At 40.8% G+C, this 12,052-nt stretch overlaps 1 protein-coding gene across 3 annotated transcripts in view; it reads right to left on the reverse strand.

Moving 5' to 3' along the window:
- LLGL2 (LLGL scribble cell polarity complex component 2) overlaps positions 1-12,052 on the reverse strand; it is a 154,077-nt gene that overhangs the window by 88,690 nt on the left and 53,335 nt on the right. For all 3 annotated transcript variants that reach the window (XM_089654924.1, XM_089654922.1, XM_089654923.1), the window contains 2 exons: positions 7,096-7,198; positions 2,479-2,576 (listed from right to left, as the gene is read on the reverse strand). In XM_089654924.1, coding sequence (XP_089511050.1) covers positions 2,479-2,576; positions 7,096-7,170 — 173 coding nt within the window. In that variant the 5' untranslated portion in view covers positions 7,171-7,198. The remainder of the gene's footprint in view (positions 1-2,478; positions 2,577-7,095; positions 7,199-12,052) is intronic.

A 12,052-nucleotide genomic window follows, 5' to 3' on the forward strand; every position in this document is an offset into this window, starting at 1 on the left:
CTTTGGGGAAGCAAGGAGTTGAACTCCAGCCTGTAACAATGACTGATCATTGGACTGGAGGTGAGGGACTCCCAAGCTGGGAGGAAGGTCTCCAATCTCCCATCCACTGGGAGGAAGGAGTCATTGGGTACTGGATGAGAGCTGAGGTGGATTAAACTACATTCCTACTTTACCCTACCTTTGTTACCTGACCAATGTTTCCTTGGACTGGCCTCTTTACCTTGGTCGGCTTGTTGTCTTTGGCCACGAAACAGCCACCTAAAACATGGCGTCCTTTTCTTTTAAGGCCTTTTTCCTATCAGCTGTGTGCTCTAACACCTCCTGTAATCCGGGGACAAGCAGGTTATATCTCAAAAAGGGCAAGGCACACAACCACGCCTTTGAAGCAGAATCACCAGTTCACGTCTTTAACCAAAATGATCTCATAGCGGAATTTACCAGAGCTGACGATCTAGCTGCCATTCTAACTGCTTCTGCTGAAGAATCCGCCAAAAACCCAACAGCTTTAAAAAGCATAGGAAATCATTTTAAAATTTCCTCTCTAGATGTACCGCCAACTAAGTGAGACTTAAGCTGAGACAACCAAAAATCTAAATTTCTGGCTACACATGTAGAAGGGCTGGTTTAAGACTATTTAAAGTAGAATCCCAGGCCCTTTTGAGGAAGACATCCCCGTTCTTATGCATAGCATACCTAAGGACTCCCATGTCCTCAAACACAAGGTCAGATCTTTTAGAAACCTTTGACAAAGGCACATCTAATTTAGGCTGCTCAACCCCTTCTTCAAAAGGGGAATCTTCTTTGAGGTTGTTGGAAAAGAAAGGCTTGTGCCCTGGCTCCTTCCATTCCAAATCAATAGCCTCCTTTAGGGATTTATGGACAGGGAAAACCCTGTACTTTTTACCCCGAAGACCTTCATAAATTAAGTCATATCTAGAAAGCTGGACACGGTCTTCTATTTCTAAAGTTTCGTAAATGGCCTTCAGCAAGCCATCTACTTCATCTAGAGAGCTTGTACCTAGATGACCTGGAACCAGAGCCCTCTCCCTCCGCCTCCTCTTCTTCTAAAGAACTCCCCTTATCGTCACTTTCCGAAGAGGATGAGGAGTTCATCACCAAAGCCGTATCACCTCCCGCTTGATCTCAACAGGTGTACAGGTCTTGGCTGTGAAAGGGCCAGCTTCACTGAGGAAGGTGGAGGTGGGGTAGGATTTTTAAAACCCTTCAAAAAAGTCTTGAAGCAACTGAACGTGGTTACCAATTCATTCTTGGCTGATGACAGCAATTTGACACAAGCTGAGGTAGAGTTGTCCTTTACAAGACTATTAATACAAGACCAGTACAAGGGCTTGCTCCAAGAAGATCCTAATTTGAATTTGACCGCACAAACCGCACATTTCCTTCTCTTGGGGCCAGGGTCTGGACATTTCTCCCCAGCCTTAGTCTGTAAACAAACAGAAGAAAAAAAAAAAAAAAAAAAAAAAAAAAAAAAAAGGGGGGGGGGGGAGGGGGAACCTCCCGCCAATATTTCACTAGAGAACACACCCTGTGCTCTAGCAGAAGGAGGAGGAAATGTGCTCTGTCAGAAAACAGCCCATCACCCCGGAAGCTGTATGTGACAGAAATAAGTACACACACAGGCATACATCTGGAAGCTCTCCCCACTGTCATTACCTGTGAGGAGCTCTTGTCTGCTTGCCCGCAATCAACCACCTGAGTAGCAGCCGCAGAAGGATCCATAGCCATCGGTCTTTCCATTTCAGCCTCTGCCACCGCACCAGCCGACCGAACAGTCAGCCCTGAGCCCTTTTTCAAATGGGCATTGGAACCAGTGTCCCTGGCGCCCAGCGATGACATCACCCGCCTCCTGGAAATGTTGTTACAACATCCGGAGCCAGCCTGGAATGCAGAAGCTCCTCCCCCCCCCCCCTGCTGCACAAGGAAGGCAGGGCAGCAGTGGGACTCAGTCACCTACACTCCCACAGAATGTGGCCAGCAAGTGAAGGTAAGGCTGCAGAGACCACCCTACTTCCCTCCACAGGGAGGGGTCATAAACCGGCTGAGGGAATGTCACCACCATCCTGGCCCTCCCCAGGCCCTAGGAAGGCTCATACTGTTACAGTCTAGTCTCCTACCACCCCTAGGAGAGTGCTGCAGGTCTAGAAGAAAGGAGATTTTGAGTGAACCCCCCCCTCCTCTCCTCCCCTCCAACTAAGCTTCCAGGCAGCCCTGGGGCAAGAACTTTTCACATGGTTCCAGGAAACATATTACCGCCTTCCAGAGGAAACACTAAAAACTGAGGCTTGGGAGACCAGCTTTTATTCTTTGTTAACAGTTTCCTGTCCCGTGGGAGGAGCTCTAAGTCTCGTGGTCAGTCCTGGAAGACGACTTGGGAAATGTGCTTTTTTGATCTCACAGTCAAATTTCAATCTGCTCTAAAAATAGGAAAAGCATTAGGCCACAGCTGAAAAAGGATACACTTTGATGGCTCCCGAGCGGGTTCCAATCGTCATGAGCCGTAGAGAGTCACTGAACCCCAAGGCACTAGGCTGGTGAGGAAATCCATGTTCCACAGTCTGTAGAAACAAAAAACAGACATTACTACTATATATAAACGCCATACAACAAAATTACCCATCCACAGATGATCTACAGCAGACACACCAAGCTCAAAAAACTCAGTGGATAAAACAGAGGACATACAGTTGTGACCAAAATTATTCAACCCCCAATGCTGTAAAGGGGTTTAGGGACTATAGTGTACATTTGGAATTGTATTCAGAATCAAATCCTACAAGGACGTTGTAACTACCCAAATGCAACTAAAATGACATCAATTGTTTATGTAATACAGTAGTAAATGGTTCTTATGTGGTTTCTTCATTGCCACAATTATTCAACCCCTTAAAGACTACCACTCTGAAGAACAGAGGTTCATACAGGTGCTTTCCATCAGGTATTGAAAACACCTGTGGATGTCACCGAGCAGCAATCAAGCATAATAAGCACCAATTAGGCAGCTTTAAAATGACTGTGATACTCAGCTCCTTCTAGACATTTACTGGTGTGGTTACAAACATGGTGAAGGCAAGAGAATGGTCCAGGAAGACAAGAGAAGAGGTGATTTCTCTTCACAGGAAGGGCAATGGCTATAAGAAGATTGCAAAGATGTTAAACATACCAAGAGACACCTTAGGAAGCATCATTCGCAAATTCAAGGCAAAGGGCACTGTTGAAACGCTACCTGGTCGTGGCAGAAAGAAGATGCTGACTTCGACTGCTGTGCGCTACCTGAAGCGTAGAGTGGAGAGAAGTCCCCGTGTGACTGCTGAGGAACTGAGAAAAGATTTGTCAGATGTGGGTACAGAAGTTTCAGCCCAGACAATAAGACGCACACTGCGTAATGAAGGCCTCCGTGCCAGAACTCCCAGGCGTACCCCCTTGCTGTCTCCAAAGAATAAGAAGAGTCGACTGCAGTATGCCAAAAGCCATGTGGACAAACCACAAAAGTTGTGGGATAGTGTTCTGTGGACTGATGAAACAAAATTAGAACTGTTTGGGCCCATGGATCAACGCTATGTTTGGAGGAGGAAGAACAAGGCCTATGATGAAAAGAACACCTTGCCTACTGTGAAGCATGGTGGAGGGTCAATCATGCTTTGGGGCTGTTTTGCTTCTGCAGGTACAGGGAAGCTTCAGCGTGTGCAAGGTACCATGAATTCTCTTCAGTACCAGGAGATATTGGATGGAAACGTGATGCAGTCCGTCACACACCTGAGGCTTGGGAGACGTTGGACCTTTCAACAGGACAATGATCCCAAGCATACCTCCAAGTCCACTAGAGCATGGTTGCAGAGGAAAGGCTGGAACATTTTGGAGTGGCCATCGCAGTCACCAGACTTAAATCCGATTGAGAACCTCTGGTGGGACTTAAAGAAAGCAGTTGCAGTGCGCAAGCCTAAGAATGTGACTGAACTGGAGGCCTTTGCCCATGAAGAATGGGCGAAGATACCCGTAGATCGCTGCAAGACACTTGTGTCAAGCTATGCTTCACGTTTAAAAGCTGTTATAACTGTAAAAGGATGCTGTACTAAGTACTAAGATTGAATGTCACTTGGGGGTTGAATAAAACTGATAATGCTGTGAGCACAGAAAAGACATTTGTGGTTATTTCATTATAACTGTTATGTTATATTTGTCTGACCTACAAGTGCCTCTTTAATGTAAATGTAAGCAAGATGACTGAATGATCAAAAGCAATGTCAAACTGGCCAAAACACTCAATTTCAGTGGGGGTTGAATAATTTTGGTCACAACTGTAATTGTGCAGCAATGTTCTTTAATAAATTATATACAGTGTAACCATTTTCTGTGGGATTGAATATAATAAATTGCAATTTTTACTGAAGTGCCAAACCCTTTCTGAAACTGAGCAGGTGTGCCCTTCTGTAGACCTAATTTAGCAGGACAGGGGAAGGATATCTTAACCCAGAAGTAAATCACACAATATAATAAAAGCTGAGCAATGAAAGACAACTGACAAAACACAAAAGGGTTTTTTTTTTTTTTTTTTTTAAATTAAAAAAAATTCATTACACAATGTCAGCAACTTCTGCGCAAACTGAACTAAAATCCACCATAAGCGTTTTAATAGATTAACTCCTGTACAAACAGCATTATCTAGTGGCCAAAATGCAATACAGTTTTATAAAATATCTCAACAAGAAAATATACCCACATTTTAGCCACTAGATGGAGATGATGATACAGGAGCTAGCCTATTCTAAAACAAACTGTGAAATTTAGATCACCTTGCACGAATGTTTCTGACATTTGTGCAACAAATGTTTCATAAATGTAACCCAAAGAGTGTCACATCAAAACAATATTAATCATTTTACCGCTCTGGCCCCACTTCCCCTAAATTACATTACTGGACAAGCTTCACAAAAATACGTTCATGCCACATCCTGCACATGCACAACCCTTGGTCTATTTGTAAAGGCTGAAGCCACACTCCCAACAAACCCAGCCATCAAGAGGAGTATGGGATTAATGGAACAAGCATGCATGTGTGCACAGTAAACAGAAGACACAACCAGGAATTTTTTTTTTTTTTTTTGCAAAGGCTGTGCAGTAATGGTGGCCAGGAGATCCCCAGTGAAATCTCAGCAGGATGAGAAGGCAGGTGTTTAGTTAGGTGGCTTCCACTGAGGGGTGGGAGGGAAGGACAACTTCACTAAATGTGAACTTATCCTTTAAACACCGGTATTTTCAGGAAGTCTCTAGCAAAGCAAGTATAAAAAGTACTATAAATGCATTTTTTAACGCATGCAAAAAATACATTAAAAATTAATAAAAAGCGCTCATAAAAAATGTATATTAAAAATGCATGTACATTTAAGTGCAAAAGTGTGAATGGCCTCTAAGGTGAAAGACTCATAATACTGTGTCTGCTTCCTTGAGGCTGTCAGTCAACCTGTGCTGTAGTGGCATGCTTTGTATTCCCCACATAACATAACCATGATCATATTCCATACACAAGCAGACCCTGTAATCATGTATGTCAGAGCAACCATCATTCTTGGTGCATAAAAGCTAAATTACATGAGAAGCTATTTGCAGAGTGCATTGCGTTCCAGACGATGACTAGGCTGACCTGAATATGACAGAATCCCAGTAGTATTTAGTCATACTCAATACCCCTCACCACCTTGTAAAAGCCTGCTACTGCACTATGCTGAGCAATGCTATCCAAAATAATAACCTGGTCCCTGAATCCATTCACATACTCGTAAACCTTTTTCAGGGATTGTGCCAAACAAGTTTGCTGTGATCCTGTGCACATTTTCATCTTCCTTCAGGAACAAGAAAAGCTGGTTTGTATGCCAGCCTAAACCTGCCCATCGCAAGCAAACAAACCGAGCCGCTGCCAGGAAGGGCATGACACAGAGCTTGGCCATCAACTCCCATGACATTTGCTGATGTGTGGTTAACCCTTTCTTTACTGACAGTTCAGCTAAAGGTGCTAACCATTAAAAGGGCAATGAAGGTTTAAGGGCAAGTAGGGAACACTTGTAAATGCAGCAGCCAGGGGTGGCAGTCTTTGGGTTTCTGCTACAAGCAGAAATGAGAAGACAGCTCTGGAATTTGTACACAGAGGAGGGCTTGACTACTTCTGGCTTAATGGAATGCAAGGTAAGCAAACCATGAGGGTTCAGGAACTCCACTGCCTCACTAGACATTGCTATGACTGTTCCAGCTCCTGAAGCACCACCCAGAAATGTGAAAGATATAACATACTTCTATGGGCTGATAGGATCAAACCGCAACACAGTGAAGAAGAACTTCACAGACTGAAATAATATGCAGCAGTGGGGGGCTCACAAAGAGGGTTCTCACCATCAGTATTACAAAAAATACCTGCAGTGCCCTTTTAAACAATCAAAAAGCCTGTATATAGTAAATTCTTACTTCCTCAACACAGGCCTGTTCACTCTTGCAAAATACCAAAAAGGTTACCTAGATTTTTTTTATTAGATTTCTTGTACAAGAAAGTAATAGGACACGTTTCAGTGCCATAAATTATTTTGGTGAAAAAAGAAAAAAAAAAAAAAACACAAGCACACACAAAAACAAATTAAACAAGATGAAAAAATTTGAAAACAAATTTGCATGCTATAATTATACATATGTTTAACAATATGCTTATTGCAGTCTAGAATGTAAAACCATAAAAAGTGGTTTGAGCATTTTGTTTTTGTTTTTGTTTTTTTTTTTTAATGTACAAAATAAAAAAAGGTGCTGGCTACTATTTTACAGCACCTAGTAAGATGGTTAAATATTGGTAGAATAGAACAGGAAAAATTATTAAAGACTACAAGAAAATGACTTTAAAATGTATAAAATCATGATCTAATAAATTAGGCATCATTCTCCTTTCAATCTGCACAGCGAGAGCTGTGTACAGTTAGCCACTACAAAACCAATGGTCCAAAATAGACCTTTGCACTTTCAGTTCCCAAATCAGTCAAAATGGTTCCCAATAACTTCCTGAGGGATGCTGGTGGGGTTGCTCTTCTGTATTTACATCACCTTGTTGAATTGAAACAAGTCTCGTTTGAGTCTCTCCCTCACAGAGTCCTGACCAGAACGTAGGAAGCGTTTCATATCTGCAGCTCCTGAGCTCAGTGCGGCCCTTAAATGAACAAGAAAGGAACAAAACAATTACAAATTTCAACAATAATGATAACAACGTGCTACAACAAAAAAACTCAATATATAAAAACTATATATGATGCTCTTCATGTTTTGCTAAAGCGAAAGCTCATGGTTTGGAATATGAATACTACACAGAGGGTAGATAAACATTAAAAAGACACTGGTTTGTACTACAGTAAATTAAAAATCTGATGCAAACTGGATAAGACCAAACAGAATTTCAATTTATATACTGTAGTCATCAATACTCCTAATGTTTAGAAGTTACCCATTTAAATCTAGTTCAATCAATTTTCCTTTAACTTTTACCATCAAAAACCCCCCACACACGTAGGAAAGTAATGATGTTCCAGAGGATCAGCTTTATCAGAGTCCAGGCATACAGCATATAGAGTTGGGCACTTGTACATGTTAATCATTAACACGCAGACAGCTGAACACACTGAACCTTCGCCCTATCGGCAGGAACCAAGAGTGATTAAACACCTGCCTCCCTTTACACAACCATATCCAAAATCTGTAATCGCAATAAAAATTCATATAATGCATTTGATTTATGAAGCATCAGATTCCCTTATACAAGTCCACATAATCAATATATACCAATGTTTCATTGTATCTATAGACAGACATTTCAGACAAATATTGATCATCTAATCAGCTGTCACTTTAGCATCTTTATTTGATTAACTTTAGAGTAACAACTCGCTGTATTGGGGGAAAAAAAAAAAACCCATGTAATTAGAAGTTGGCGTCTGTTAGATGGTAGAGAACATTATGTTGTATCAGAATATTGTCTGAACAGTTCAGAGGAATGTACAGTTAAAGTGGAACTTATCTCTCCCAGTCAGTATTGGCTATTTTATAATCCTTATGCTGCTAGCATTTGTAAATAGATAAGAAGGTATATCATATTTATTTAAAATTTTATTACATTCCTTACCGTTACATTATTATTACATTACTATTTACTATTACATTTCTTAATTACATTTAGTTACTTCCTGGTTTCTGGCCTAGGCAAGTGATGTCATATATCCCAGGAGTCTTCAGGAGGGGCTAAGCACATCCTCCTGTCTGTACGCCTGAGCTAAGGGCAGATGGATTCCAGGAAGTAAATGCTACATGAATCATCAAGATTACTCAAGATGACCACAAGCAGAAATGCTGGGGGGGGGGGGGTCATTTTTCAAAGTGATTTCTCAGCAAAAAGCATGGAGACATGGATGAATGGGGGAGTTTGCTTTGAATGTAAAAATGAATCACATAGCGTTTTTGGTTTGTTGTGCTCAGATGCACTGCAGTTCTGCTTTAAGTTGACCTTACACCTGTAGAATGTCATCAGTTAAATTGAACATTCAAGATATTGCGCACTGGCTCAAAAGGAGCCAAGATAGCCAGCGGGGGACCCGAGAAGAGGAGGATCAGGGCCGCTCTGTGCAATACCACTGCACAGAGTAGACAAGTATAACATGTTTGTTATTTTAATAAAAAAAAAAAAAAAAGAAGACTTTAGTAACACTTTAAAGTATCCTTTTCCCCCACACCATTATATTCTTTCAAGAGGATTGCCTAAAAGGGACAACAAAATTTTTAGTCTCCAAAAATAAACCTTACACAGATTACTTCATGATCCTGTAATCCATTTTTCATTAAATAGCTTTATCACATTTTCTACTGCCCTGTAACGTCCGCTGTGAGTTCCCAAACACACACACAACTTTGTTTGGAACAAGCACTGCACGTTAGTTACACTTTATGTACACTACAAATCCCAATGTCCCTATTCCATCTCAGATGTACACATAAGAGAGTGGGTATATTCTTACATACAGTGGGACCATAGAGAACAAATGCTGGGAGATATGCACAGACGTTACATCACAGATGCCCACCTGGCAGCTGTAGTGATCTCAGTTCCAATGAATTGACACCAGCTCAATGGATGATTGTGAGAACATTGCAGCTACTGAAAGCAAGAACTTACAGTATCTGTCATTACTGAAGGAGGGCACAGCATTAAGCATTACATTGAACAGAAGAGAAAGAAGGCTCTTCTAAGTGCAGTACATCCAAATGTTGGTAAAAAACATCAATGCAGGGCTCCTGTCTCTGTTTCCTGGAGCTCACTGTGCCGTCCAGCAGCAGCAGGGGCAACTCCAAGATGGCCACAGCTCTTCCAGGGCCGCCATGGAACGCAAGTCCCAGAAGTGACACCAATGGTGGGTGGTGACGTGTTTCAGAGCATGCGCAATAGCTCCTACATCAAGACCGCGACCCACTGAGGACTGAGCTGAATAAATAGGAGGGGAAAGCGGAGACACAGCGGAACAATCAGGAAAGGGACATGCCTATAAATGTAATAGAGCCAGGCAAACAGTGACAGGATTCCTGCGCAATAGACAATGATGGCGGAAACTATAAAAAAAAAAAATAGAAGTAATGATAATATATGAAGCTGGGCAATGATATAACTAACTATTAAAATTAAACAAAAGTAAAGAAGGAAAAAAAAAAAAAAAAATATATATATATATATATATATATATATATATATATATAAATAATGGAACAATAATGCAAAGAATGAATCCTATAAAATCGAGAGGGTAAAGAACATGCACCAATATATAGTAAATGCATAACGAACCGATGGATGAATTATTAAGAGAATACAAGAACTATGTCAAATCATAAATAAATTATATCAGATCACAAATATAAAAGGGGTTGTGTACATGAGATTGCATACATGGCAAAGCATTAGAAGAACTACTAATAATTATGAATAGAAATACACCCCATTAACCCATAGGTATAACAATAGTGTGAGAAAAATCGCTTGATAAGGGAGGAGATTATGTACTGATGGGGGCCATGTAAACTGTCCTGATATCTGGTCATAATATAGGTCTTCCTGCCAGTCCCGCTGATTTCCTTTAAAAACTGACCACACTAGACAGGAGTACAGAGTGGTCATTCCTCTAGCTGTGCTGGGAACTCAGCCTGCTCTCCTCCAATGATCAGACTTGTACTGCCAAGGCCCCCCCCCCCTTCCCAGCACAGCTATTCACTGGAAAGATCAGTGTAATACTGTTTCTCCTCCCCTAGCACTTATCAGCTTATCACTTAGCAGCTGAGAACAGCGGGAATGTATCACTTAAACAAAAAAAAAAAAAAAAAAAGGCGGGGGGAGAAAGAAGGGGTATCTATTTTAAACTTAATGGGTTGCTTTATAAAAAGGTGAGCGTTTACAACCACTTTAACCTATTAAGGTTTTATTTCCTATCTTTTGCTATTACCTAATCATATCTGTTGATCTTCCCAGTTGGCTGTTATCCAGCAAATTCCAGCATCAGGCCAACAACGCTCTGTCACATCCACGTTTATACGTATAGTGCCTCAGCATGGTTCACACATGAAAGCTCCCCAAAGCCAATTTAAAAAAAAAAAAAAAAAAAAAAAAAAGTATTTGAGTGATTTTCTAAATATTTAACTGAAGGGATTATGGGGTTCCTCGAGTACTTTTGGGGTGTTCGTTATGAATTTCCTTTCCTTCTATTTTAAATTGGTTACGGAAAGATGTCAAAATGCATGCAAACAGTGTAGAACTTTCTTACAGAAAGCCTGCACGCTTCACAGTTACAGTCAAGCAAGCATCAAGTATTGTGTTGGTAAAATTTACTTCAATTTAAAAAAAATATAAGATTGTATTCTTTCAAAAATATTGTAAATAACATTGTCATTGCTAATCTAACAATGTTGTGAATCCGTGGATAACATCTGGAATGGTCATTTAATTTACCTAGGTACAGTTTTATTCAGCATCTCTTGTCACTAGTGAAGTAGATATATTTTGGCTGAGCACGTAAAGAGTCCTAAAAATAGGACTCCTCTTGTACAGAGGCCTACAACCCCCTCCCTTCTGTTTCCACTTTTATGCAGCAAACTCATTCCTGAGGCTCCATCTCTGCCACTGAACAGTAAATACCTCTTGATTTAGAGTGGCAGTACACACATTTTGTTTAGTTTTCTTCCTATTTCTGCAACATAATTCTGTTACTTTGTGCAAACAAGACTTCACTTTCATGTTAACAGTCACTGCTGTAATAAACAATGTCTTGAGCTCACAGGGCAGCAAAAAAAAAAAAATCTGTTTCGTCACGTATTCATGAGAAAGCGGATTGGATGCACTCTTCAACAGACAGCTCACTGACAACTTACAGTGCCTTGAAAAAAGTATTCATACGCCTTGAAATTTTCCACATTTTGACGTTACTACTAAAAACAAATGTATTTTATTGGGATTTTATGTGATAGGCCAGCACAAAGTTGCGCATAATAGTGAAGTGGAAGGAAAATGATAAATGGTTTTCAATTTTTTTTACAAATAAATATTTGAAAAGTGTGGTGTGCATTTGTATTCAGCCCCCTTTACTCTGATACCCCTAACTAAAATCTAGTGGAACCAATTGCCTTCAGAAGTCAGCCAATTAGTACATAGCATCCACCTGTGTGTAATTTAATCTCAGTATAAATACAGCTGTTCTATGAAGCCCTCAGGAGGTTAGAGAACATTCAAGAACAAACAGCATCATGAAGGCCAAGGAACACACCAAACAGGTCAGGGATAAAGTTGTGAAAATGTTTAGAGCAGGGTTAGGTTACAATAAAAAAAAAAATCCCAAGCTTTGAACATCTCACGGAGCACTGTTCAATCCATCATCCAAAAATGGAAAGAGTATGGCACAACTGCAAACCTACCAAGACATGGCCGTCCACCTAAACTGGCAGGCCCGGCAAAGACAGCATTAATCAGAGAAGCAGTCAA

Source organism: Staurois parvus, unplaced genomic scaffold (assembly GCF_062004578.1).
Source record: "Staurois parvus isolate SC_StPar_1 unplaced genomic scaffold, SC_StPar_1.0 ptg000813l, whole genome shotgun sequence".
Classification (NCBI taxonomy): Eukaryota; Metazoa; Chordata; class Amphibia; order Anura; family Ranidae; genus Staurois; species Staurois parvus.